This window comes from Dromaius novaehollandiae, chromosome 8 (assembly GCF_036370855.1).
Source record: "Dromaius novaehollandiae isolate bDroNov1 chromosome 8, bDroNov1.hap1, whole genome shotgun sequence".
NCBI classification, from domain to species: domain Eukaryota; kingdom Metazoa; phylum Chordata; class Aves; order Casuariiformes; family Dromaiidae; genus Dromaius; species Dromaius novaehollandiae.
Genome location: NC_088105.1, coordinates 13061473 through 13089068, shown reverse-complemented (window position 1 = coordinate 13089068; position 27596 = coordinate 13061473). Strand labels below are relative to the sequence as shown.

Below are 27596 nucleotides of genomic sequence, written 5' to 3'. Positions count from 1 at the left end.
TAGCATGAGAGTCTGGTAAAGTATCTGTGAATCTCTTCATGCCAGAAAAGACAACAGAGGCAGGTGTTGCATAGCAGCGTCTTGCCAATGCAAACCTTCAAACCCATAAGTAAAAGCCCTGAGGGTGACAGGAAACCCAATGCTGTAACCGCAAAGGGGGCTTTCAGCCACCACAGTCCATGGACATCAGCCAAGCTCCCAGCGCCATGAGCACGCGCGGACCCTGCGACCGCACCGCACACTGAACCTGCGCAGGGCCCTCGCCTCTGCTCGCCCGCAGGCGGCTGTGTCCAGCAGGGACATGCCGCAGGCATCGTCGTGCTTGGCTCTCCTGCCAGCCGCCGCTGGGCCTTTTGGCAGCACTCCTGTATGCCTGAGAGGCGGCACTGAATCTGCACGGGGCTAGATGTCTTTCGAACAGCTTGAGGGCTGCTTAATGACAGACCTTGTTTAAATGTAATATACACATCACCCTGTCAGATGCTTTGGAGTACGAAAGCAGGCAATTTCAGCCTTATTTGTCTTTCTATTCCTCCTCTGTGAAAGAAGGATACCCCCATGGGGTCCAACCGCAGGGCACCATAACAGTAATAAACTCTATTTCAGAGTCACTTGGGATGGTGAGCAGACAGGAGCGCCCAAGGGCTCACACCCTCCAGAGTCCAGACAGTTTGCAATCAGACAGTCCTGGGTCACCATCCAGGCATCCAGGAGTGACAAGAGAAATCCTAAAAGAAAATCCTAAAAAAAAAAAAATAATAATAAAAAAAAAGGGCCTCTTTGCTGAACAAAAAAAAGTCCTGTGGGAAAAAGCAGGAGACTGTCATAACACATCAGGACTGTCCGGGCAGCTCTGTGTGCGCTGGACTCTGCTCCCACAGTCTGCTCTGTTTTTCTGAAGTTCTAATTTAAAGCAAATATAATCCCAAACAGGAGACAGAGGTTCATCTTGGGCCCAGGGTGGGGCTAAGTGCAGGGCCTCACTCAGCCATTGCCATCCACCCCCACAGGACTCCAGAATCCAAGCGGCTAAGAAAGCAGATCCTGCATGGGACAGGGGACAACTTGCCCTCTGCCAGTAGTATTCAGCCTTCCCAAGCCCAACTCCAGGCTTTAGAGAGCAGTTGAGCCACAGGACATGCTCCCACTTTTCTCTTCCTCAGGGTTTCCTGTCCCTCATACTTGAGCATGAAAGCCACTGCTGTCCTAAAATCCTAACAAAAGATTATCATCATGGGAAGATGCTCATGGGAAGCTTCCACAAGCTTAACCTGGCACTGAAGACACATGCCAGACTTTGGTGGGGTGAAATGCAGCCAGCTGGAGCAGCGCAGGAGTCCTACAGGCATCAGAAATGACCTTCCCGTTGCTCCTGTGGTCGCTGCTCCTCCTGCACTGGTCTGGTCTTCTCCCCCCCACCAGTGTCACTTCAGGGCTTCCTTGCCTTGTTCTGCACAGGAGCACTGTTACCCCCTCCCACGCGTGATAGCAAGCTACACGCAGCTGCCTGGGGAGCGATGGGCTGGAGTAAAGGACAGAGCGGGCAGAAAAGCAGCCTGAAAGGGTAGCCGAGCGCAGAGCAGGAAAGAGAAAAGCCACCCCCGGGAGGAGTCCCCGCCTGCACCATGCAAAGGTGACCCAGTCCCAGGCTGCAGCTGAGGAGCTCAGCTCTTTGATCTCCAGAGCTCATTTGAATTTGAGGAGGTGGGGATGCCCGTGGAGTTGCTGCAAGACGCCACTGGTGAGGTGTCCCACTGCCTGTGAAGCTAAGGAGGAGCTGCCGTTATCAGCCTAGCGAGATTATCTCTTGGTTTCCTGGAGGGGTGACATTCTGAGTCACTCGGCAGCGAGAGAGTGGTTTCCTCGCGTGCTTATTGGAGCAGCCAAAACGTGTGGGCAGGGTAAAAACAATGCAGATGCAAGTGATTATGGGGGCAGGCAGAATCGCTAGAGGAATGGTATTTTCCTGTGTGTTTGGATACAGATAACATTCATCGCATCAGTGTGCAGAGCTGTTTGCACATCTCTGCTCCCCAGCGCCACAGCTGATGAAGAAGCACAGTGCCCACACCCCAGGGCATTTAGCAGCCCTTCATTTCCCACAACCCCCCCCCGCTGATGACCTCCCACCAGCATTTCTGCTCTGCCTCCACATGGTTTCATTGCCCTTTCTGCCTACCATCCAGTACAACCTTCTGTAGTTGTTCCTCTGGGGACTTGCTCTTACACCAGAGCTTCCCTCTCGCAGCCTATAGCCCAGAGTGGGATGAGTCAGGGAGGTTTCCTATGCCAGGTACCAACCTTGGGCAGCAAGGACACAGCAAGCTCTGGAGGGGCAGGTGACTCCATCCAGGCGAGCTGCCTGCTTGCTGGGACAGGAGCATATTCACCATCTCCCCCAGCCCCTCAATGCCAACCCTCAGGACCCATGGCAGAAGGACCGTCCCTACCCCACACACCCTGGCCCCTTCAGAGGGCAAGGTGAGACACAGCTGCAGGAGCCAAGGCACCTCTGCTAGCACAACCATCCTCGGGATATTGCCCTGCTCACTGCAGGGATCCTGCTGGGCCTACGCACAGGCCTGAGATAAGGTTACCAGATGGGGAGAGAAAAGAGCTGTATCTCCTTCCTGTCACAGCTTTCTGACTTGTTTCTCCACACACCCACAGACAAGGACCTCCATCATCAGGCCATCCCTCTCCAGCAGCCACAGAAGGTGAGAAGAGGGTATGAAGAGCAGAAGATCCTTCCCAGTACTGCCCAGACTAAGCACAACCCTCGGTGCTACCCAAGGCACATACGCACTTCTCACCCCACCCAGAAGAAAATGATCTGCACAGTAATAACACTCAAGGCACATGAGAGCTAATGAGGGCTGTGCTCCATTGCACCAGCCACCTATACCACTTCTTTGCACACCCGCTGCATACACAACCAGACTGAGGGGCAGAAATTTTGAGTAGGAATGAGATTTGTCATTCTACTAGTGAACATGCTAAAAATCACAAATACAGTATAAAAACAGTCACGGGAATATTCTCTCCTGAACAACAAAGTTCCAACTGGAACAAAGATCTCATATCTTTGGGGATGATTTTGCAAAGCACTTGTAAAACCAGCTCCCTTCATCAGGTGGCATGGAAAAGCAAGCCATCAACATTGTGTTCAAACAGATATTTAAGGGAACAGTCCTGTGTTAGCAGAAGACCAGGGAACATCATGTTATCTCAAGCCTGATGACAAACATGCATGCCCAGAATATACAAAAAGCCAAATGAGTAAGCATATGCGGTTGTAGTCCATTGCCTTTTCTAGGGGTTTAAAGCAGGACAATATAGCTTTGGAAAGGGAATCAGATCAGTTCTTCTGGGAATGTGGTTCTCCATGCTCACTGCACTACTGCTTTCTCTGGAAGATCCAGCACTTGAAGCTAATCCAGAACCATACGTTGTCTTACACCATTACCATCTGCAAGACCAAAAGGCCTCATCATAATGGAACAAGCAGGAGCTAGAGGCACAAGCCACCACAGACCTGTGCAACTAAGGGATGGTATTACTCGCACTTCTTTAAAAGAAGTTCAATCCACCCATGAAAATACCACCTCTGAGACAAAACACTCTGGTTGCTGCAGCCACATCTCAGAATTGACATAAATCACTTAAGCATAGATGAGAACTTGAGACATTACAGGATGGAGAGAACACTGCAAAGGAGGGGTGAAGCCCACCTCACTCCAAAACTTTCAAACACCTGCACAGGGGCTCCTGGAAGGAGGGATCCCATCCTCCCAGCTTCTCTACCTCATTCGACAACCTGGATGACTGCTTTTTATATAGGCACTACAGCCTCACCCTAGGCAAAGCTCTGAGGTTCCTGGCAGGAAGACGCTCAGCTTTGACATTCAAACCAACCAGGGGAAAGGGGAGAACATGCTGGCTGCAAGCAAAATTAAAATAAAGATGGGAGGGTTTTCCTTTCAACCTCCTACACCAACTAATCCAAAATCGAGTTTCTTTGCCATTTTCCAGCCCCACGACAGAGAAGAGAAAGCTGGAAGCACACTCAGCTGAGACACAACAGGGCAGGACGACAAGACAAGGAGTGAGGTTAAAGGATCCCTATATACAGGTGCTGCTGCCAGCTATCACCAGAGCACTAATATACATCCATTTCTTCAAAAGTCCACTGCTGCTCCACTCTGCGCAGGCTGCGTGAACATGGGGAAGCCCTGGGGCAGAGCCAAATGCCCGTTTGCTGCGAGAGCCTGCACTGGCACCAGCCTCCGGAGGCAGGAGGAGGGCAGAGTGGGTAGGGCTGCTCTCTCTCCACCAGGGCATGGAACCAATGCGGTGGTGGAGGAAAAAGTTCGGGTTCTTTTTTTGTTTTTTGTTTTAAGTCTAATGGAAATATCTACTGACACTGGGACTGAGAACACCTTATCTCATCAGACCAGCTTTAAGGGGGGGGGGGGGGGGGGTTGCAATGAGTTGCTTCTGATCTAACAGCGCCTGACAGAGTTTGCGAAAAACTGCCTAGCTGGCCGGCAGCATCACTCCCAGACCCAAACCCACGCCAGGCAACCAATCAGACCCATCCCCAGAGCACGGCCCCCTCTGCACTGTAAGGCTGTAGGCTCCTTTTCTCCCCCTTACCTTGCACAGCAGCCCCTACTGCCTGCCCCATCCAGTGCTTGCACTTGCTCCACTCCAGTCCAGCACACTCCAGTCTGCACTGGCAGGTTTACTCCAGGAGAGCTGGGAACAGTCAGGTTGAGCTGTCCATGTTGGGAGGCAGCCTCACGCACTCCTGTTTAGTCACTCAGGCCCTTGCACACCAAGCAGATCTTGCAAACAGCAACCTGAGAGAGAGCCAGTGCTCAAACGGGCAGAAAGGGAGCACAGATCCGGTCAGGTAAAATCACCAAGGCTGATTTCACAGACGGTTTCCTTTCTTGTAAACACTTTTTGATCCCTAAACAACCTCTGGTTAGCAGAGTTTCGCTCTCTCCTTTGACTGCTTTTTCCTGTGCAACAAATGCAGGCAGGATTTAGGCTTCACATTTTGCTTTATGACCATAAAATAACATTTCCACGACTGCCACCTCAAAGGCTTCAAGCGCACCCACTCCTGAGGGAAAGGTGAGAACACCTGCAAACAGGATGATGTGGAGCCACATTTATCCAAGGTCACAGCAACACAGCTTTCACTACATTTGTAGCTAGGCAGCATAGACAAGACTTTGGATTGTAAGAACCAAGATGCACAAATCTCTCTGCATTCCAGGTATCCGTCGCCAAGAAGGGAGGTAAAACGATCCTTGTTGAGATAGGACTCAGCTGCCTTTGGGATTTGTCTGGCCTCCATACCACCGGCTGTCCCAAAATCCAGAGATGCGGTTCTGAGAAGTTACAGCGAGGATACAATAACCACATAACACTGTACAAGTTGTCTGGGTCAGACCAAAGGCCTCCACAGTCTGGTCTCTGGCGCTGCCCTCTATCAGATACACGGTGGATAGGAACTAAGCTCCTTCTTTTGGGGCACTTCCTCATCTTCCAGAGATTAGTTAGCACACAGCCAGGCTGTTTTTAAATACACACAGCAAAACTCAAGTCAGGGATATTGCCCCAAGCTAAGACAGGACTGCTCAGCAGTGGAGTCTAAAACACAAAGCTAGGACAAGATCATACAGCCTCATCTCCTGCCCAGCACAAGCTATCCACTATGACTAAGCTGGCCCCTGCTCAGCTTTACCTCACCTTTAAGTAATTAGCACAATTAGGGCAATTAACCTTTGGCTGAACCTTGTCCTCCACACAGGTGTAAGGACACCTCAAATCAGAGTTCCCTGTTCTCCTTCCTAGTCTGTTCCTTCAGTTAATCATCCCTCCCTGTGCAAACCAGGTGCTTCATTTATCACCCAAATTAGGCTGCTTTTCACCAGTGAATCTCAGGTCTTTCTCCACTAAGGGAAAGAGCCTTCTCTATTTTTTCCAAGAAGTTAGTTATGACCCAGAATTGAACTGCTTTTCAGAGTCCTCAGACACTATAGTTTGAGCTGCAGTCTCTCTATAAGGTGGTTGCTGCAGAAGTGGAGGAGTCACTTGCTGTCTTCTTTGGTCTCTCCTCCTTTGTCTGCATGTTCCAGCCCAAACACTTTTTTTGCTGCCTCACACAGATGAGCTGTGGGGAGTTGCTCACCCAGGACAATCCTAACTACTCTCCAGAGTCACTCCATCCCAGAAAGTGGTTTTGTATCATACTGGAGGATTGTAACTCATGAGCTGGCACTTGTGCTAGCAAATGATTTAGTGGCACTTGCACACCAAGGTGTAAGTCACCTTCCAGGCGCCCCCCCCCCCCCCCCCCCGGGTCTCTATTCTGTTGTCACTTGCCCAGTCTCTCCTTTTCTCAGTGGGGATTTGATCAGTCACATCAATGCCCTGGAGGCCCTCTAAGGAACGTGAGCTTCTCTGAGGTTTCTTTTGTTGTCTCTTTAGAAGTAGTCAAGACCCCTTAAGGACTGCAGACCGAGGCTGAAAACTAAAAGCACCTGATAGCCCAGCCTGCAGAGAACAAAGCAGTTTCAGAGAACACCTGAGGCATTCAAGCCACAGAGACAGCTTCAATTCTAGTCTTCCTCCTCGACTTGGTTAGGATTGAACTCTGTTGAGTGTCCCTTTATTTGCTCAGGTGAGACATTAGTGCCTTGGCTCAGTTTTACATTTCCCATCACACATTGCTGAAATTTATAGAATTTCTTTGCTCTCCCAAGGATTCCAAGTTAGCGCATGTTTTCTCAGGCACCTCTTTGAGACTGTCAGATACGAGTTACCTAGGCCAGGTCACAAATCATTCATAAATGATTTAACAACTTATTACTACTAAGAAAGCTGAATGCTCCTTTCACCTCTTTCCACTTCTCACAGCAGATCCTGCTTACCCACATGATTTAGCCTTTTCCAAGACTATGACAGTTTTGTGACAAACGCTTGACTTTGATTGAGGCATTTTTTTTGCACGTTAAGACAACAATCTGTTGGTTGGACATCCCAGTTAAGTTACCAACAGCTGATGAAGAGCCATGGAAGGCTGCAAACTACATCATAGCATCATTGGATGACTCTTCTGTGAGCTCAGGACCTTGTTCTCGCATCAGTACTGAGCATTTCATTGATGAGTTGACATAAACCTTTCAATATGATATAGTTCACATCACAGTCAGCCCACGCTGCCTAGCCAAGAGACCTAAGGGACGAATGTTCAAAAGAACTTGGAAAGTTCCAGACCAAAGGAGGTCTAAAACTGCCATGTTTGTTTGGAGCTCTACAAGAATATAGCTGGAAACATTACTGTGTCTAGCTGCTGAATAGCCTCAATAATGCAGTCCTGGCAACAGACATCTCTAACATCTTTGGACTCAGAGATTCAGGTGATTATTTGGATCTTAATCAATTTTTTAGTCTCCTGAAGATTTTATTTTTAAGATTACTCTGAACTCAGCTTCTCATTTAACATTCACAAAGCAATCCAGGTATGGTTTTGCCAAAACCCATTTTGACATGACCACATTTCGTATCTTCATTCAGAAGCCACATATCAGTAAGTGCAGGTTTGCCTGCGAAAAGCAGGGTGTTCATTTAAATCATGCCCTTTAAGCCTCCCTTCCACAGTCATCAAAGGCCTCTGCATATTTCATTTCAGCAGTTGATAATTTGCAGTGTTAATGGAAGTGAGAAGCTCAAGGAAAAAACTGTTATTCAAGACTGCAATCAAACCTGCCTAGAGGAAGGAAGCAGCAAAAAAGGTAAGCTTTTGCTGCAAAATGTATCTTGGCCTACAGACAAAAAGCCTGGGGCTCTGTTTGACTTGAGAGCAGAGAGTCCTCAACAGAGGATGGAGCTGTACCTAGGCTGAACGGCTTCCAGCTCAGAGAACCACATCAAGATCCGTTAAGTTTGGAGCCCCACTGATCATAGCCACAGAGTGCAGAGCAAGAGATGACATCTAAGGTAACCTCAGGCATGGCACTATTGATACAGGACATCAGTCATGACAGTTTTTGACACAGTCACTGCTATTGTTTCATTAACAGAGGATAGCAATATAAGAGGGTGTCACCATCTCCTCTGGAGCAGACATTGATAGGAAGAAAATGCTTTGGTCCATGCTGCAACAAACTTGTTTCCCAGCTGTAAGGAATCTGGTCTCCAAGAGCAGAGGCAGACCTGGCACAAGGGCAACCCCTGCTTGTAGGCTCCCATCACCCAGTTGCAAGAGGCACCTGTCTTGAATATGTCCTCCCCAGACTACAAATGTTTTTAAAACCCCTTTGCCCTCCTCTTCCTCCCTTGACCCCTGCACCTTCCACCCCAGTGCTGGCAGTAAGAATTACTTGGTGGTGCTCACACACTGTCCAAAGGAGATCAGCCCTCCTCTGGAGCAGCCACTTTCCCAATGAAGGCCTTGTGAAGAGTTTAGTGCCAGTTCCCAGAAAGTATAAATCCACCTCTGCTTAGTGAGCTGTGCTGATTTCAGCTCCTTCCCTGCAGAGCATTTCCTAGGAGCTCGCATCCAGCCCTGGCTGGGATGTGCAGGATGCACAGCAAAGTGGACTACCTCCCGAGTTTAGAGGGCTGACATCCTTGCACTCTCCCCCACCAAAGCCCTGTGAGGTTCCTGAGACCCCTTCACAACATTAAGATGTTGACAAATCTTCAGAGCAGCGGTAGATTGGGAGCTCTGCCAGAAGCATGTAACCCCCCCCCCCCCCCCCCCGCCTGTCCTGTCCCTGTCCTCGGTAACCTCTGTTTCCTGCCCATGGCAGCTCAATTTCCTGTAGTTGTGTTTACACGAAATAAAGAGGAAACATCTTCTGTTTGTATCTGCTCTTCTAACAAGCCCCAAGCTGTTTATCACGACTGCGCTCCTTCCCAAGCAGTGCAGAGCCGTCATGGGGAGATGGCCCACCGCAAGCACCTATGGGTGGAACAAGCCCATCACCCAAAGGTGTCTGGAATGTGGAGGAACTGTTCAGCCCCTCCTGCATGTCCTCCTCCTCTCTGGCTGCTGGAGGAGAGTTTCCCTGAGTCAGACTATCACGCCTTGCATTAAGACACCGCATGGATGAAAGGCAATTCTAGCATGGGGCAGAGCCAGGACCTGGCATCAAATCATAGGAGAAGTGTGAAGGGCTCTCTCTGGAGAGCTCCTGTCCAGCCTCCTGCTCCACACAGGGCTGACACCAGAGGTAGGGCATGGTGCTGGTATGTGTCAGCCCACCCTGTAGTTCACAGTCCCTGAGTCTGTGGACTGCTTGGAGCCAGCATCACTTCCTAAGGGAAGTTCTACCATACCCAGAGCTCACCAAGGGAGGCTGCACATTTTGCAGAGGGCACAAACTCACTCTGTAGCCACAGGCCACCACCTTTGTTTCCCAGCCACTACCACAGGGCAAACCTCACTTCTGGAATTAAGATAAACCCAAGGCAAGGCTACCAGCCAGCCAGACACTAATGCTTACCGTGCTCAGGCCCCCAAGGACCAACAGTCTCACCCAAGACTAGAAACAACAGGCCCAAGGAAGAAGGTCTTGGTACAATTTAGATCATCAGCACTTCCTGCCCCCAGATGCCACCGCACATCATGGAAATGTTTCACAGTTGCCCTCCTGTCCCGCTGTGAAGGTGGCATGGGCAGTCACAGCGGCCTTGTAGGAGATGCGGGGCATCTCCATGACCAGTCTGTAGCAGCGATGAGTAAGGCCCGGGCTGCGGATGGCACTACTGCACTCCCTCAGCAGTGCCCTGATCTTCACCTAGTTGGAAGGAAAGTTTATAGCTGTGGGATCAGGAAGGCACTTTGCTAAACAGTGTGGAGGAAAGTTTCTGAAAGCTGCTCAGGCTCAGTATGTGCTATGCTGCCAGGGCACCCTGGCAGGGACAACTCCACCACCCTTCATGGAAAGAATGGCCTTATCTCCTCCTAACCTCTTGCCACCACCAGATGTGATTCACCCGTCCCAGCAGAAGAGTCATTTGCAAAATGCAAATATTTATGAATCACCTGCTGCCTTGCTGTCTCCAGGGCTGTTTTGGAACTATCACACCACTCATCTCATAGTGCCATGATGCCCTTGTGGACAAGAGTGCTAACATCTCAGACCTCAAGTCCTCTAGGCAGCACTGTGTGGCAGGGCCAAGGAGCACAGGCAGGACCCTGGGACACTGACTTAGCCTGTGTTAATGGTTAGGGTGCATCTGCCACATGGCCAGAGCCTGGAGCGGCCATACCTGCAGTTGGGACCCACGTTCAGCATTCTTCATGCCACTGTTCCAGGTTTACAGATGGATTCTCAGGAATTCAGGATTTTACCACAGAATTTTCCTCCTATGGCTGGAAGACCTGTGGCATCATTCAGCATGGGAGACCCCTGCCAATGTCCCTCCAAATCCCCTGGCCCCAGCCCCTCATTTCCATTACCTCCCTTACGGCAAAATTAATGTGTGTGTGGCCACACTGTTAACTCTCCTTCCTCCCCTTCAGCTGAAAATGTCCCTTTAACAATGATCTCAGCCACGAACTGCATATTGAGATGAGAGTTAATTAAAGACCAGTATCTCCCAGACAATTTAAGCTACTTTTCATGTACCACAGGCATTGCATCTCCAGTCAAGCTCACACTCCCCTCGTCCTTAGCATTGCCAGCTACTCATTCCAGAATCTTACTATGAAGTGAGTCTGCCCTTGGAGGGGACTTTAAAACAGAGCACGTATTGGATTTGAACTCATGCACACATTAACAAAGGTGAAGGGAAAAAACCAAAAAAGAATATCATGAAAAACGCAAGTCATTACAGACTGCTGAGAGGACCTTGGTAGCACTTGGAGATGTACACACACACACACACACACCCCATGATGCCACTGTACATCAAAGCACACTAAATGCTGACAAGCGGTATATAAATCATCAAACAGGGTAACAATAAGAATCGTACGTCATCTGGAAACACATCAGAAAAACACAAGCAGAAAGACCAAAGAACAATACAATGCAGAGTGCAAACCACGGCTACGGATTTCAGCCACCAGCAAAGGCTGCGTGGGAAAATGCTGCCTGGAGATCAAACATTAAGTCACTTTGGGCGAAACAGGAGCAACCACCTCAGACTCCAAAGCGTTCCAATTTCAAATGGGAAACTGGCTGTGATGAAGAAGGCCCAGCAAGCAAAGCCAGGTAAAGCACAAGGGAACCATCCTCTCATGCTGTCCCACCTGCAGCCAAGCTCTCAAGACTGGTGTAAAAGAGCTTGGTCTCCAGAGGTGTGACAGAGCATTCCTGCTCTGACATCAAGCCACAAAAATGGACCGCAAGACCCTATGCACTGATGAGGACATGCACTTTCTAACAGAGCTGCATGAGGCAGCAGCCCACCTGCAAGCTCACGTCTTTCCATCCTGCAAGCTCATGTGGCTGCTGCAGCCATAGGGTGTCACACTGAGCAAGTGCCCGCAGGGCCACTCAGCAGGCAGGATACAGCTCCGTGCTGCACAGTCGTGACACCAGTCAGGCACATGAGAAGAAGACACCCCTGAGAGCTGCTCACCCTCTGCCCCGCTCTTGTTGGCCAAAGGCCCCTGTCCTTGGGAGGGATGGACCTCACCTACCACTCATTGGCTACTCTCAGCTGTTAGACTAGACTTCTATAGATCAGACCTCAAATACTCTGTAGAGCTCCATGTAAATGACTGTCTTCTATAGTATGTAATAGATAGAGCAATATGCAATTTCTACAATAAATAACAGAATTTCTAATTCTACTCATTTTCTATTGAAGGGGGTCACTACAGGGGTTGTATTCCCTACAGATGTCCACGCTGAGACAAAGTTTGTTCTTTTATTAGAGTAACTGATGGGTCGACAGTCCACTTTTCAGACAACCAGGCTTCTCTCCAGGTGGCCAAATAAAAACATACCAGTTTTCCCTACAAAACTTTTCCCCCATACCTCTGTGCAGTGATGATTTCACATATGTCAGCCCAGCAGCGAAACCAAAGCTGGGTATCCACCCCATGGCACTGGCTAGTTGGCTGCGCTTGGGTTTGTGTGTCCAACACTCGTCTGCTTTTAAGTGGAAGAGGTCCAGGAGCAATCTGCTCTGTCCTCATGGAGGTACTGAGCCTGTCTGGGAAAGAAAGGGCCCCCGAGACTGCAGGGAGAGAGCAGGGAAAGGAGTCCTGGGGAGGAGTTGCGTCCATCAATCCAGGGTTGATGGAGACTTCGCTGGGCAGCATGAGTTGGTGGTGGGAGGCAAGGTCCCAGCTGTGCGGGCTGAGCAGTCCAGGGCAGGGTTGCTCTGAGTCGTCTCTTACTAAAAAGAGGTGTTTCGTAGTTTCTATTCAGGCTTTCCTTTCCATGCACTAGTTCTGAGACCACACTCACTTTTTTTTTTTTTTTTTTAACAGACATCAGACTACTGGCCTGTTCTTACTGTGCACTCTAAGATTTGGTTAAAACCAACATCAATAACTCAAACAGCTCCAGTTGGAAACACAAAACTAGCAGAAGCTCTCAGTAAAGTTTATCCAGGCCTTCTGAAGTCAAGAATTTCAGTTTTAGCTGATTAATTACCATTGGAAATAAAAGTATTACACAATGGTTATGTTATGATTATATTCCATTTCTTTCTAAATACAATTCCAAAACATTTCTCAGGTGTCCTGCCTTGATCATTGTCAGTTTGCTAGCTGCAATTACTAATATTTTCGTTTTTCTCCATTTAAAGAAAAAAAATCTGTCTGCAATCATATATAGCACTGATCAACTAATAACTTTAACTTATTTTATCAAAAGTCTGAATCTCTTAACTTTTGATGTGATACCGTGGGCTCAGTCTTTTTTTTTTGTTTGTTTGTTACATGTTGTCTTTATTTCTTCACTGAAGCTTTCAGCTTTTCTGCTCAACCAAAATAGTTTTAAATTCATTCATAATCACCTCGTACAAAGTAATGCATTGCACTACCAATAATTAGGAATTATAGTTTTTAGAAATGCCAGGGATGTTTTTACCAGTTGTCCTGCAGTTCAAATCCCCCCCCGTAACACAGTTTTCTTTGTGTGTGTAACAGTTCGTGGTTTATGGAGTCATCTCTTACTGTGGAATGAGATTTGACGGTCTGCCGTGGATGCAGACGCTTTCAGCTTGAGAGCAGATGTCTAAGTATTTCAGATCCTGCAGTTCCAAGGTTTTCAGACACCTCACATGATCCTCACAGACCTCCCCACTCTCTGGAACTCCATCCTTCCTACAGGGATTTTAACCAGTGATTTTTTAATATCCTATATGAAATATTAAATATTGAGTATTTAAGGAACCTTCTCATAAATCTTCAGCTATACCTGTGAGATCACATTTCTTCCCATTACAGCTATTTCAAGAACCTTCTGTTTGCTACCCACACTCCCCAAACTGATATATATAAAATACAATATATAATATATATTCTATATATTATATTATATATATAATATATTGTTTCATCAAATGAGAAGTCACAACCCCAGGTAAGTTCCCAGAGCTGAAGCATGTTACATTGACGCATCATTCTTAGTGTTCAACAAGTTTCCAGAGCCGTACGACCGCTTCCCAAACTTTTTGAGTATTATTTAAAGTATAAAGTATTTAAGTATTCAGAGATGTGTGGAGTAAACATCTGGTAGGATTAAAATAAGTTTCGTTTCTATAGCATATTCCAGCTGAGAGTTCTCAGTATTTAAGCATGGCTCAATCCTGCTTCCCCACTATACAGGTAAGCAACAGGCCCTGTTTGGGAGACAGGGATGCTGAAATGGAAAGCAGACTTTTCTTCTCCTCTGGTGGAGACGTGTTTGCAGCGCTGAGACGACCTTGGGAGACCAAGACCCTGTTTGGTGGCGTGGAGCAGGGAGGGATTCCCGACAGACACACTGCACCGCTGACTCAGCGGTTCTGCACGAGCCTGCGTGTTACTGGAAGTCAGCCACCAGAGTCTCCACCGCCTACCTGCTCCATATTACACTCAGCAAGAGAACGGGAAGCTACTTCAGATTCCCGTCTCTGCATTGAACGTGCACTTCAAGCCACAGGAAATAGCACCTTCAGAAAGTAGGGCTATGGTGGGCAGGATGACTTTTTTTTTTGCGCAGAGGAAATCAGAGGTGAAGAATGAGAGGAGTCAAAGGGGTTAAAAGACCACATTTCCAAACTAATTATGCAAAGCACACTGCTAACAGACAATTAAACGGTTCTGCAAGAGGTTTTCACACCCTAGGAGCAAAAGCAAGTGTTCAGCAATGGTACCAGACTTGCAGTGCATACAAATCATTAGAAAACAGCCCAAAGAGAGCAAGACAGAATAATTTGGTCACAAATAAGATGCATAAAACATCCCAGAAGGTCATACCGAGAAGAACGTTTGCTGTCTAGGTGAGGTTCCTGGAGAGTCAATGATTTAAGGCAACAAATGTTAGTCTCTAAGCCACGTCTCTCATTCAGACAACCTCACCCTCTCTCTCCGGAGAGCTGGGTATGCTGATTTGGCCTGTTGTGGGCTGGTGGGGGGCGGGGAGGGAGGACAGGCAACTCACCACTGTCACCATTTCCTTAGCCATTTTTGACGCTGGTCATAACCCCAATACGTGCACTGCGGAAAACTTAGCAAGTTTTTCTTCACAATGTCTTATAATGGTTAGTGATAAGCAAACACAGTTTACAGGCAATGAGCTGAAACACAGAGAAACGAAAGCAACGGTAGCAAGTGCCAATTTTAGGATTTCTCAGAGAATACAGCAGTTTATAGCTCTTGGTATGCTCTGCAGTCAGCCCCAACAGTCTTAAACAACAGCCTCGAGTATGGCACCCCTCTGGGACACAGCTTTGCCTTGCGCCCCCCATGTTCTCTTAATTTGCCCTCCCAACACATCTTCCAGCTCCCACTGACCATCAGGGCTGGATTTTTTATTCACTTAGCTCTCCATGAAGATAAAGGGTAGGGGATAATTTCAAGTTAAATGGCTGTTAGACCTTTCAGACCAGGGTCCTGCAGGAGGGAGGATACAGCTCACGGAGGCAGTAGCTTGCAGCACCCAGTGCAGCCCGTGGCTCACTGCCAGCCTCAGCAGAGAGCGCAGTGGGGACGCGTGCTGCTGACGCCCCATTCCCTGGCAGGAGACGTGCGCTCCTGCCCCTGAGTGCATGGTGCCAAGCCCACCTGCAAGTTCTGCTATGCTTTGTTTCTCTCCTTTCAGCCTGGCTGATGAGCCAACAAAGTGGAAATTACAAAAATTAAGAAAAGACCCACAGGATGCCTTCTGCTATAGCCTGTACCTAGAAATCTTTCTAATGACATATTCTAGCACAAGAGAAAGTGGAGAGTTTTGTGGCATGATTTCCCATGACCCCCTAAGCAAGCACAATGCCACTGGCCATAGCCCTCATTGCACCGATACACATGGGGGGAGACTGAGGATAGGCTCCTCCATACTCTTTGTTCCAGGTTGGAAGACCATTTCTGTATCTTTTCCACTCCATATGCACTCTGGGAGCAAGGATCACTCAGACCAGGAGGTTACGTTAGCATCGCAGTGCAAGTCGTGCAGCTCAGGACCCAGCACACAGCTCTCGTACTTCTGTTATAGCAGTATCTGGGTGATCTTGTCAGTTCTGAGGCACCTTTATTCTAGAATTAAAAGCACACTAGATACAGCCACTATGTGGATGGATGGATGGTTGGGTGGGTGGATGGTTGGGTGGATGTTCAGTGGCACATGTTTTGCCACTGAGCTCCCTCCAGTGCAGAACTGATTGTACTTGAAAACAAAATAAACACTTCCAGGGCAGGGAGAAAGTAAAGAGAGACACAAGCTCCACATGCAGAACTGGCTATACCTAAGGGTGGTTCTGGCTGGTCAAACAATTACCATCCTCTTCTCTCCTACAACAGCCTCAGCTAGCTCACATCCTTCAATCTAGCAAGCAGGGTCTCCACAGGATGCAAGGAAGGTGCTTTGAGCAAACCTGCAAAACTCATGCCCTACCCTCACTGCAAACTTACAAAGCAGAGAAGCACAAAAGCCCCAGAAAAGCTCCTCACCCAAGTTTCTGGTGGCTCAAAGAAGTAAGCAGCAGCTGCAAGCAGGGGGCAGAACCCCCCCCCCCCAAAAAAAATTCTTTCATATTTGCAATAGCCACAGCTCTGCTAACAGAGAGTAACTCACTCAGCCACAACAACTCCCTGCCATGTCCGAGCCCTAAATCAGCTCTCGACAGCAATAGCAAAGCAGCGTGCACACATCAAGGTGGGCACTGCCTGGCAGGACTGCTTAGAGGCAAGAACACGCAATACTGATTTCAGAGCATAGGAGCAAGGAACATCACAAAGGCTGCCAGAGCACATTTCTGCTTATTTAAAAACAAGTCAGCCAGCCCACTCTCACTCAAATCAAATGCAGCAGTGGGATTTACCTCCTGAACACACTGAAATTCTCCTGAAGGAATAGGAAAATGGTCCTTTTGAAACCAGTCAGAGAATTACAGCAAAGAACATCCTCTTTTGCTGCCATAGCATTTCTGATCTTCTGATCTGTGGTTTGGATTTCTCTGCCAGGGCTGTAATGAAGGCCAGATCTTAGATACCTGCTTCTCCATGACGATAGCTTAGCAGGGAGCATGGATAAACAGAATAGTAGTGTCCCCTTGTCAGCATATCCTTCAGAGCCTGTGCTGAATTGAGACAGCTCATACCATTTTTTTGATTGAGCCCTGGTAGCCAAGAACTGTGTCAGCCATAAACAGATTACACCAGGGAATTTCATGTCTGTCTTTCAGCCCATGTACAACTGAAGATCAGCACGATTAGGTGATGCAGTGTGAAAAATACCAGCACTTGCTATGTCAGGAGCTGGTAGCAGCAGAAGGGAGGCTTTCCTGACAGATCTGCAGCGAGCTAGATTCACTCCTGCAAGAACAATCCCACTTCCCTTCTGAGCCTATAAGGACACCTGATTTCAGTGAATTTGCATGGCCTGGGAATGTCAACATCCACATTTCAGTTGATATGGATTTGCTGATCTGCCTTACGTGCAGATGAGGTATCAGATGTAGGAACTGTCTGTTCACGGCAGTTACAAAAACAAAGTGCTAAAGACAACTTGAATTTGTTGAGCTATATTTGAAATGGCATGAAAAAGTGACTGTGTTTTTCATTTATACTTTCAGTTCATAACTGGTTAACATGCATTGATCAAAGCCTCAGGGGAACAGTCTGAGAAACATGCACCGTATTTGTCCTGTTTGATCTAACAAACAGGAGGGGAGAGGTTGGTAGTCCCACTGTCACTCCATGTGTCAACACATCCATTAGAATGGGAAAAGTCTCAGAACTGCCAGCTCGCTCCGCTGACTTCCAAGGGTATCCAGATGACTACCTCCAGCATGACCAGCTAGCTTGTAGATAGTTTGAATTGAGAGGAACTGGGGGCTTTTTCAACAATTATTGAATAAAACTAGCTGCAGAGAAAGGGTAAAAGAGAGAGAGAGACTGATATTCTCTATGATTTGGAAGGGAAATTATTTTCAACTGGGGGAGGGAAGCTGAATCTCCTTAGAGAGAGCTGAACCATTCAGAGGGTGCTGAAGAACAGTGAGGCAAGCAAGGCAGAGGAATGCATGTAGATGCTGGCTATTTTGCTGAGAGCTTTTTGTGTCTTTGCTACCCAAAGTAAAAAGCAGCTCATTTTCCAAAACTATGAGACTTCACAATAGAAAGCCTCTGTGCTTGTTTGCATGACTGTCAGTGTACAGGGTTACAAGGGTAACCTGCTGGTGGGATCCAACAGCAGCCTGGGGGGGGGAGGGGAGGGGGTCAGCATCCAGGTGTGACCCAGGGAACTCCACATCTCTTCACATCTAAGTCTGTCAGAAGATACCGTCACACACACTGCCAGCTAGTGAACAGCACCCCAGTCTCCTGCACCAGACCATGCAGTCCCACTTCTCCCATGTCAGCTGCTTTAGTAATATACAAGGAAAGGAACATCTGACTCTCTGCGTTACCCCAAGAAATGAATCAGCAACAGGCTGTCAAGCTTTATTTCCCCTCTTTTTTTAAAAAAAAATCAACAAAAATTTAATGTGCAATTTGTCTCATCCAAACCCCTCCTCCTTACTCATCTCATCCTCTCGCTTGCGTTAAACCTCAGTCACTTAGTCATGCCTAAAATTAGACTTTTGTAACCATGATGTAACATGCCCACACTTCTGAGTGCTAGAAAAATAATATTAATATTTAAGTTTTCCTCTTTCCCCTTCTTCTCCCTGTTGTAGACACTAGACAACACTCCTTCACAAGCTGGTAAAAATCTGGCTTGCATAGATTCTTTACAGCCATACAGGGTGGAAGAAGTAACCCCACAAGACATCGTGACAGAAACTTAGAAAGCCTAGGGCTGGCTTCAGGTAAGTGAATAAGCAAACAAAGCCACAATGAAACTTGTCAGATCAAATAGAAGTTGGCTGCCTAAACTCACAGGACACGAGTGGCCGCAGAAACATCAGTTCTTCCATTCTTACTCATGCTTGCTCTGTCCCTTGGAGGGCTACAGAAACAGTTGCTGGTATAACACATCTCAACAATGCCAGTTCCAGCAAACTACAAAAAATAAGCTCTGTGGCTTCTGAGCCAAGGTGTGTATCTGAGTGAGCCTGCCAAGAGCCAGTCCACGCTGTGGCACCATTTCTTGTCGCCACAACTCCACTACCTCAGCACATGCCGGGAAATGAGCTGGAAACAAGCAACCAACCTCACCTTCTGCTTTTGCATCATAGTCGCCCTTCAGGCCTTCGCCGTGCACCAGCACCCATCATGAGTGACCACGGGCTGGGGAAAAGTCAGGCTTCAGAGACAAAAAAAGTAACAGCAGGTTGGGACCAAGTATTGCAGCATGCACGGCTGATGGGGAGAGAGTATGGTACCCCTCAGCCCCAGCAGAGCTGCCTCGGTGAAAAGCCTCCCCCAGCCGGGTGCTGAGCAATGCCGGTTGCATCTGCCAGGGAATATTCCTGCCTCTCTGAAGGGGGATTCTCTGTCGGGGAAAGCAGAGCAGCTGCAGGAGCTGGCAGGGCTGCTCACCAGCACGCCATCCCCCCACGCACCAGGCAGCCACCACCATGTCCCCAGGCCATTTGGAAACACCACCGTGGGCTCTGAGTGCTCTGCGGAGCAAGTGCCTGCAGGAGGCCATGCAGCCAGCACCCGGCCCCAGCCGCAGCACTTGGATTTCTGCAGGGACCATCCCTGTGCGTCACTAGGTGAGGGTGCTCAGCACTGGCAGGGGTGCGCAGGTGCAGGTGCTCAAGCAGAGGCGATTGTTGGATCGAGGGTCTTACCTCCCAGGAAGCTGGCCACCACGTCTAGAGACTCCTGCTACGTCCTCTGAAGAGGAGGATGGAAATATCTTCTTGAGGAAGAAGGGCTGGGCCAGCAGCGCCAGTGGCCTGCCAGCCTGTGCCGTAGGCAACCACAGCAATCCTGGGGGTGGCCTTCCCAGAGGCCTGCCAAGCACCAAAAGCCGCTAGGAAGAGATTAGCTGACAAACGCACAGACATGCCAGGAGGGATTTTTCTTTTACTCACCACAGGGGGAAAAAAAAAAAACCCACAACAGCCAGCCCTGCAGAAGGAGCTGGGATATCCTTCCCAGTGTAGACATCCCTCCCCCCAGGAAGGGAACAAAATACTTGATAATTTTAAAATAAATTTCAATAATTTTAGTATTTTGAGTAATTTTACAGAACTATTAATAATAGCAGTGTTATGTATCCACTGAGCATTTAATGTTAAGATTAAGCAGGTATTTCATTAAATGCATAGATCATCAGCTAGATAATTCAATAGACAGCTTCAATAAAACTGCTGTGGCACAAGCAATACACATTGCCTCTGTGTGGTGTGAAATCATGTCATCCTGCCAGGGCTTTGCTTTGAATCTTTCATCAAGCTAAGCAGTGGATTTGCTCTGAGCAGGTTAGAGTAATATTTGAGAAAAGGATTGCAAAGAAGCACTGCACATAGCGCTGGCAGCTGTGCCACTGACTCCACAGGGTAGCAGTCTGCTCCCTGATTTAGCAGCAAGCCTAGCACTTGGATTTGTCCTGCAAGGAAAAGCCAGCTCTGTCCAGCTGAAGAGATCGCAGCACTATTTATAACCTAAGAGTGTCTGCCCCATTGGACACCTCGTCTCTCTTCAGCCTGCTCTCCCACGAAGAAAGGAAGCATTCTTCGATATATTCAGTGAGCCTTGCTACAGAAATAGCTGCAAGCTTACAGACGTGTACAAACACATGCACACTCCCCAGCCGGATGTCTGGTCACTAGGAAAGCAGCATCATGCAAACAGCAGTGAGAAGATGACAACTTCCAGCCCTTCCTGGCCAGCTCTGGATCCACCCCCATTGCTGTGCTACCTGGTTTGCCCCTGTGAAAGGAGGAAGGGGGTGGAGGCAGTGAGAGAGCAGCAACCAAGCAAAAAGGTCACTAAACTTTGACCTTTCACTGCATCTTCCTTCCTGAGAAGCACAGCAGAGAGCTCTGAGTTTTGCGGCAGCAGCAGCTGTGTGAGCAGAAAGTGCTCACCTTACTCCGGCCACACCAATAGCCAGTCCACTGCTAGCTTTCAAAGAAATACGTTTCTCTGAAGCAAGCAACGGGGAACCGCAGGTTACACCACTGAGCCGAAAGCAGACCATGGAAAAGGAAATATATGCTGCATGCTGCTGAAGAGTCACTGCTAGCTGTGACCAACACCAGAGCTGCTAGAAGCCAGGACCACAGCAAATGATGCATCACAGCCACGCGCAGGCTTCGTGTACTGCCCTGCGGCAGCACAGCAGATGGCCCCCGAGGGAAGCAATGCAAGGGAAGCGCTTCGCAGGCAAGCTGCCGGAGCGAGTGAACGTTATTTAACAGCGAGTGACACTTCCTCTCCTTGCCCCTCAGGCTGCTACGTGGGAAGCACCAGCGAGGGGGCAGCGAGTGTGCCAGGTGGCCTGGCAGCTTTGGCGACTGCTGCGCTTACACCAAGCAAGTGCCCTGCTCTCAAAGCATGTCCTCAACTGCTCTGCCACCTCTGCCCCGCTCATATCCAAACCAGGGCTCCAAAACCAGACCCACAGCAAGGATGGGGAAGGGAAGGGAAGGGAGGGAAGGGGAGGGTCTCTCCAAAGCTGCCTACCCACACGTCTGTTCACCCAAGCTCAAGCCCATGTTTCGAGACGAGTCTCCCTCCCGAGAGCCGAGCAGTGCTGGGGCTGCCCAGTGCAAGCTGCCAAACGCATCCTGTTCACACCACGAAAGGGCAGCGTCGCAGCGGGGGGCGATTCCCAGGCTGCCTTTGCCTCCCTGCCCCAGGCATCACCAACACCAAACGCCTCCTTGGCCCCCCTCGCAAGCCCATGCTGCCCTCACCACAGACTGTGCCCCCAAGCCACCTCGTGCCTCCTAAGGTCTCAAATCCCTGATGTTTCAGTGCCGGAGCCCCCCAGAGAGATCCCTCTGTCCGCAGAGGCCAGGCTGGGCCCAGAGCAGGAGCCAGCTCCCCCGAATGAGAACAGTGCCACTTCCTAGAAAAATATACTTTTATTTCCCATCTGGTTTTCGCTCAGGGAGGAGTGTCTCGTTACAAGGCGGCCGCTCGAGGCCTCGCGATGGCTGGCGGCCAGCACGCTCCTGTGCCACTCGCCGGGGCCGCCCCTCTGTGCTGCGCTGGGACGGGGCTGGGCACCGCGGAGCCCCTGCGAAAGGGGCAGCGGGGCAGGCTTTCCTCGGGGGCCTCAGCATGCTGAAACGGCGGGGCAGCGGAGCCACGGGTTGTCCCGCCGCTCTCCACCGCCATGTCACTCGGGCCCTCTCAGTGAAGGGAGGCTGAGCGAGCATGGCCGAGGCGGGGCGGACAGCCTCCCTGCCAGCCCCTGCCCCGCTGGGCCACCACCACGGCATGGAGAGGAGACCACGGGCCCAGCGACTCGCCAGGGCTTGACTTGACCCCGGGGCCACGGCACCCAGGGCCGGGACTTCCCTCCGGCACTCGCTGCTTCCGGAACGTTCCTCGGTGCGAAGCTGTCGGGATGAGTTAAATAAAGGGGGGGGGCACATTTTTCTGGGATGAGAATGGTCGATAACTTAACACAAAACGAACCTACCACGCTTCATGAGTCAGCTAGCCACAGGGGCGCCCGCGGGACAGCAGAGGGAAGGTGCGGCGTGCCCGGGCAGCACAGCCAGGGCAGCCATCGCTCCGGGCGCTGAGCCTGAGGAGGCACCTCGGTGGCACGGCCCCCACACGCTCGCCCCAGGGGCCCTTCTCCGCGTCCAGCCAGGCCCTTCACGCGTCTGCTGGCCCAGAGTCTCCCTCACGGTGCCACACCAGCACCGTCATCTTCTCAGGTAGCAAAATCTCTTCTGCAGCAAGTAGTGAGTGTCAAGGAGGTCTTCGGCACACCCTGGGTTTTTCAGAGGGGGGAAACGTGCTGTTTATTCAGGTTACCCCAGGACGGGCCAGGTGCTTCCCAGAGGCCAGGTGTCAGACCCTGGAGAGCTTTACTCGTACTCTCAGGCCCTCTCGCTCCAAAGGCCAAAACATGGTTTCTTGGTGGGCTTCCTGGTGCAAGACTCCAGCTTGCCCACCTGGGCAGGTTGGCTGCTGCTCAGCCCACCCTTGCGTGTCCTAGTGTGTGGGGGGCTGCCGGCCGCACTCCGACAGCGCTGTTTAAAGTTTAAATAAGCCAAAAAACGTCTTAGATTCCTCAAAATTAACCAGAGCGATTTTGGAAACGTTGACATGCAAGCTGTCCATTTCCCTGAGCTTGAACAAAGCCCCCAGGTAGCTTTTCCGGGCCCACATCTTCTGATTTGCACAGTAGTTGATCTTTTTGTCCTCCATCAACACCTGGCTGCCCGGCGAGGCTGGGTTTTTCTTGTAGACAACGTGGGTTAACACCTGGCTGTTGCAGGTGCTTCCCCGGAAGAGCACGTTGGAGTACACAAAGTAGAGGCCGGTTTCGTTGATCACCAGGCCCTGATTGCGGTACTGAATGCCGGCGGTGAAGGCATGCCCGGAGATTGGTTCCCACTGCAAAGGGAGGTCCTGCTGCGTGGGGTTCCCTGGAAGCCGAAATCAGAGCGGTGGCGTGAGAAGCACAGGCATTTTCCTGTTTTCTCCAGTCACACTCAGTCTCAAGACAAGTCCCCTGTTCTCCACATGCTCGTTTCAGCATGGGACATCCGCCCCAGGCCTCGCGGAGGTAGGAGCTCTTGCCTTCCACTTTTTCAACACCAGCCACTTCTGAAAGCTTTTGGTCCCGCAAACCCCAAAGGCAGAACAAAAACTAAACCAAAAACCAGAGCCCTCACTGAAAAGCCTAAATGAAGGAGAAGATTTTAGCTGTAGGAGTAACTCTGAACTCTCAGAGCATGCACATTAGCAAAGGGAACTGAGAAGGCCTATATGAGGCAGACTCCTCACAGCTATGACCAAGCTGCCCTCTTGCCCCAGTCACACCTGCCCTGTCCCCCGCTCTCCCATCTTGCTGGCCCCTCAGCACATACCTGTTAAGTGTGCTGCTTTCCTCTCTTCCTTTTTCATTGACTCGCTCCTCTCCCCTGCATGAAAATGGAGAAGACTTTAGCCACATGCTCCATGGAGAAGCCAGCCTGGAGACCAGAAGGGAGCTGTCTGTAACACTGAAATGGGGCAGGTTCAGAGCAGCACAGGGCTCACAGGCAACACAGCTTGGTGCAGCAAGGCAGATAGGTGCTCAAGCAAATGCTTCACAGCAAGGAAGCGTTGCAGCAAAGGATCCAGATTAACCAAAAGCAAGAGGAAGAACAAAAGAGCAAGGAGAGCTTTGATCTTAAAATGGCTCAGTCAGTAAGCTCAAGCAGAGGCCGCTCCTTCAGGGTGCAGGAGAGGACAATACTGCCCCATTACCTGGCATCTCTGGCCCATGCCAAAGAGATGCTCATGTCCTGTCAGAGATGACCCTGCTTTACTGCCCCCTTGCAGTCCAGCACTGCCAAGGGCACCTGTCCCTGTGACAGCAGACAGCTAGCTGCTTAGTACCAAACCTCCTTCCTTACAGCTAGATGAGAAAAGACACCTAAGACATCCTGCAAACCATCCTGCTGACCAGGCAGACACTGTGAGAGGCAGAACACAGCTAGAAAAATGCTGCCCCCGCCCCCCACAGGGCTTGTGTCCCCTTGCAGAGAGAGGCCAGTTACAGTGAAAACAGGTGGGTGCTTGGACCCCATCCCACCCCATCCTTCCCTTCCATTCAGCAGCCACTTCCAAGCACCAGGTTCTCAGAATTTAAAAGAAGCCTCTTTTCTCATGCCAGCTAAATTCCCCTTTTCTCTCTGCCTTCTCCTTTACCCTATTTCCCTGGCTTTATTTATTTATTACCTTCAAGAATTTTGGGGTTAGTATTTATGACTTGTGTCCAGGTGCTGCTAAAGTAGCCTCTGATCAGAGCACTGAGCAGCTGGTTAAAACAACAGCTCTCCTTCCTCTAAGCAACAGAGAACAAAGTTAATTGAAATGGGAGCTGTTTGGAACCAGAACTGTCCTTTCCAGGGAGTTTTGCTATTTCCAACTTTGCTTTCATTCTGTATCAGAACAGACTTGAAAAGAAATGAACTGTCCTACTAAACAAAATCCTCAAGAAAAAGTATCTTTTCAGATCTGTCAAAAAAACTGGACATTTATTTCTGCTTTAACCTTCTTTGAAAAGGGGTATCATCACTGTTAACGTTAAGGTGTTACGTTAAAAAAAAAGTCTGAAAGTTCCAAGTATAATTTTAATATTGTTCCATTCTAACTGAAACTCTTTGCTTTTTTTCCTAAATGAAATTTTAGAAAAACTGGAAGGTTCTTGTGGAAAGTTTCAATTGCACTGAAATGACATTTTCTGAAAGAAAAAGAAATATCATCAGGCTTTTCTCAATTAGCTTTGGCTGCAGTGAGACTTTGCACCAAAAGAATTTAGAAAAAAATAAGTTGCCCTCTCAAGGGAAGAAGTGAATCCTCCACCCCCAAAGAAAAGGAAACCCCCTGTGTGTTCGCAAAATCTTGAATATTAAGGAAACAAAGAAGTAACATGAGTGATGCCTGTCTGGGATCTCTGTTCTCCTCTCTCCATTCATATTGTTGCTGTATGTTAGGGCAGCTAAAAACTCACTTACTCTAGAGCCCTTCTAGTACCATTGCCCCATTGGGGACTGGGAGGTCCAAGCCAGGAGCAGATTGTCCCCATATCCGTGGGTGATACCGAGACAGCTCTCCTCCAAGGAAGCAGGGTATGGGACCCTTCCCTGCACCCTGGAGATACATTTCTCGTTCCAACCAAAGGAGTGAAATCAATGCTTTCAGAGCATCAGAGCTGCAACCCTGTCTTTGTCCCCCTGATATGAGGGAGAAAAAGTGAGATGGGAGCATTCAGACAAGCTACAAAGAAGGAGTTCCTCTACCTACATCAACTCACCTATGAGCTTCTCCAGAGCTGGAGGGATGTGTTCAGCACTGGCAGACTGTCAAAAGAAAAGAGGACAAGGTGTCTTAGCATGGGAAGAGCATAAAGGCATCACCTGGAACACCCGAGGACTATCATCTTTGACAGTGGCTAGTTCTGGACACTCAAGGAGAACAGCAGAGTGGTAGGAAATTGTACGTACAGGGACAGAGACGTTGCAGCGCTTAGAGATATCCAGACATATCGTAGCCCCCCAACAGAGCAGTCCTCTACAATGTAAAACAACCCCACTCACACTAGGAGGGCAGACATTTGAACTCCTATGGGGAGTTCTGCACCACCTGAGCATCGCAGACTCTGTTTTAGGTTTCCTTTCCGCCCCCCATCCCCCCACCCCGAGCCCCTGTAACAAGCCAGATGGACTTTACCTCTCTGAGTTCAGCCAGTTCCTTCTCCAGGCGAAAAATCTGAAACATGCTCAGTCCAACTCCAGTGAGAGACAGCAGGATCAGCAAGGAGACCACCAGGAAGCCGATGCTCTTCCCTTCCCTGTTGGTCCTTGGCTTTCTCCTCCGATCAGGTACTGGTGGCGGGAAGGGGGCAATGGGGGATGCCGGGGGGCAGGAAGTGCTGGGGTTGGTACAGCCATCCACCCAGAAGATCTGAGGGTACACGTAGTTCAAGTTCTGCTGCATGGCTGGGAGCGGGATGGGCTGGACGTGTTTTGTGTGATCTTCCATGTGGCAGCCAAAAGGTGCTGGGGCTGGCCCAGACGGAGTCCTGGGGGAAGACCCAGCTCTGCCTTTATACGCCTGCATCGCTCCAGCAGCGAACACCCAGCTCAGATGCTGCACCTCTATGAAAGCTTCAAGCAGCGGCAGCAAACCCCAAAGAGCTTCCGCCCTCGGCTGCAAGTTCAGGGTTGCCCACCTGCTCCTCCCACACTGAGGCAGCACACACACGCACGCACGCACACACACACACACACACCAGGACAAACCCGGCGGCGGGCTGCTCTCGCACAGAACTGCGCCCAACAGCTAGGCTTGGGAGCAGGTGCGCTGAGCAGCAAAGCGCTTGCAGGGCACGAGAGTGCTGCACTACCAACCAGGGGCTGAGTAATCAGCCCAGCACACACCCGCCAGCCAACCACCCTTTCCAGCAGCCCACTCAGGCAGAGGCAGCTGCTTTTCCACTGTGGTGCACTGGACCAAGAGCAGAGGGGAACAACAAACCTGTCCTGCTTCTGGCAGCCTGCACAAGAGGGAAGAGGAAGAGCTGAGGACTCTCCTCCTTGGAAGAAGGTTGAAGATCAGATCCTGAGTGTGGCTGTGGACACCAGGTAATTAGTTCATTTTGTGCAGGGCAAATTACTTATGGCAGTCTGTTGCACATTCCCCCTTTCCTTTGTTTGCTCCCTAGGGCAGGAATTGTGTGTACAGTTTTATATAATCCCTGACACAGCAGAGCTCTGGTTGCAGACACTGTCCCACTGTGATATAATAAACCAACATAACTGAAAAGAGGAAGGCAATGTCAGTGCCGCAGCCTCAGCAGAGGTGCCCCAGGATTAACAGCCCAAGCACAGCCGGTTCGGTGGGCTGCCTTCACCCACGCCAAATCACTGCAGGGCAGTGGCCAGGCTGAACAAGTTGCATGCTGTAACACAGGAAACACACATCGCCTTGGAGCAAAACCGGGCTTCTTCTGGCAGCTTCTGCTACCCCATTTACCTCTGCAAACAGCATCACTAAACGGAGATGGAAGGTCTTTTTTTTCTTTTTTCTCTCTCTCTTCTTTTTTTTTTTTTTTTTTTTTTTTTTTTTTTTTTTTAAGGACCATGCTAAGTACCACAGCAGTATGTAACCAGTCTGTATATCTTGTGATTAAAGCCTAGAATGGACACTGTGCTACTCATCTCTCAGTAGAATTTCTCTGCCTTCCTGAAAAGGATCCAGAGTTTCAGCCATGCTTCAAGGACTAGTGCTCAGATAAAGGCTTGTTACAAAGTAATAACGAGGAGGGACA

General features: G+C 49.6%; 1 protein-coding gene across 1 annotated transcript; it reads right to left on the bottom strand.

The window, feature by feature from the left end:
* Positions 1-21716: 21716 nt before the first annotated feature.
* FASLG (Fas ligand) lies at positions 21717-26387 on the bottom strand. Its single transcript, XM_026123433.2, has 4 exons — positions 25997-26387; positions 25581-25626; positions 23647-23700; positions 21717-23202 (listed from the first exon to the last, which is right to left on the bottom strand). Exons 1-4 carry the CDS (start codon positions 26384-26386, stop codon positions 22808-22810), a joined length of 885 nt encoding a protein of 294 aa, XP_025979218.1. The 5' UTR covers position 26387; the 3' UTR covers positions 21717-22807.
* Between the last annotated feature and the right edge of the window lie 1209 nt (positions 26388-27596).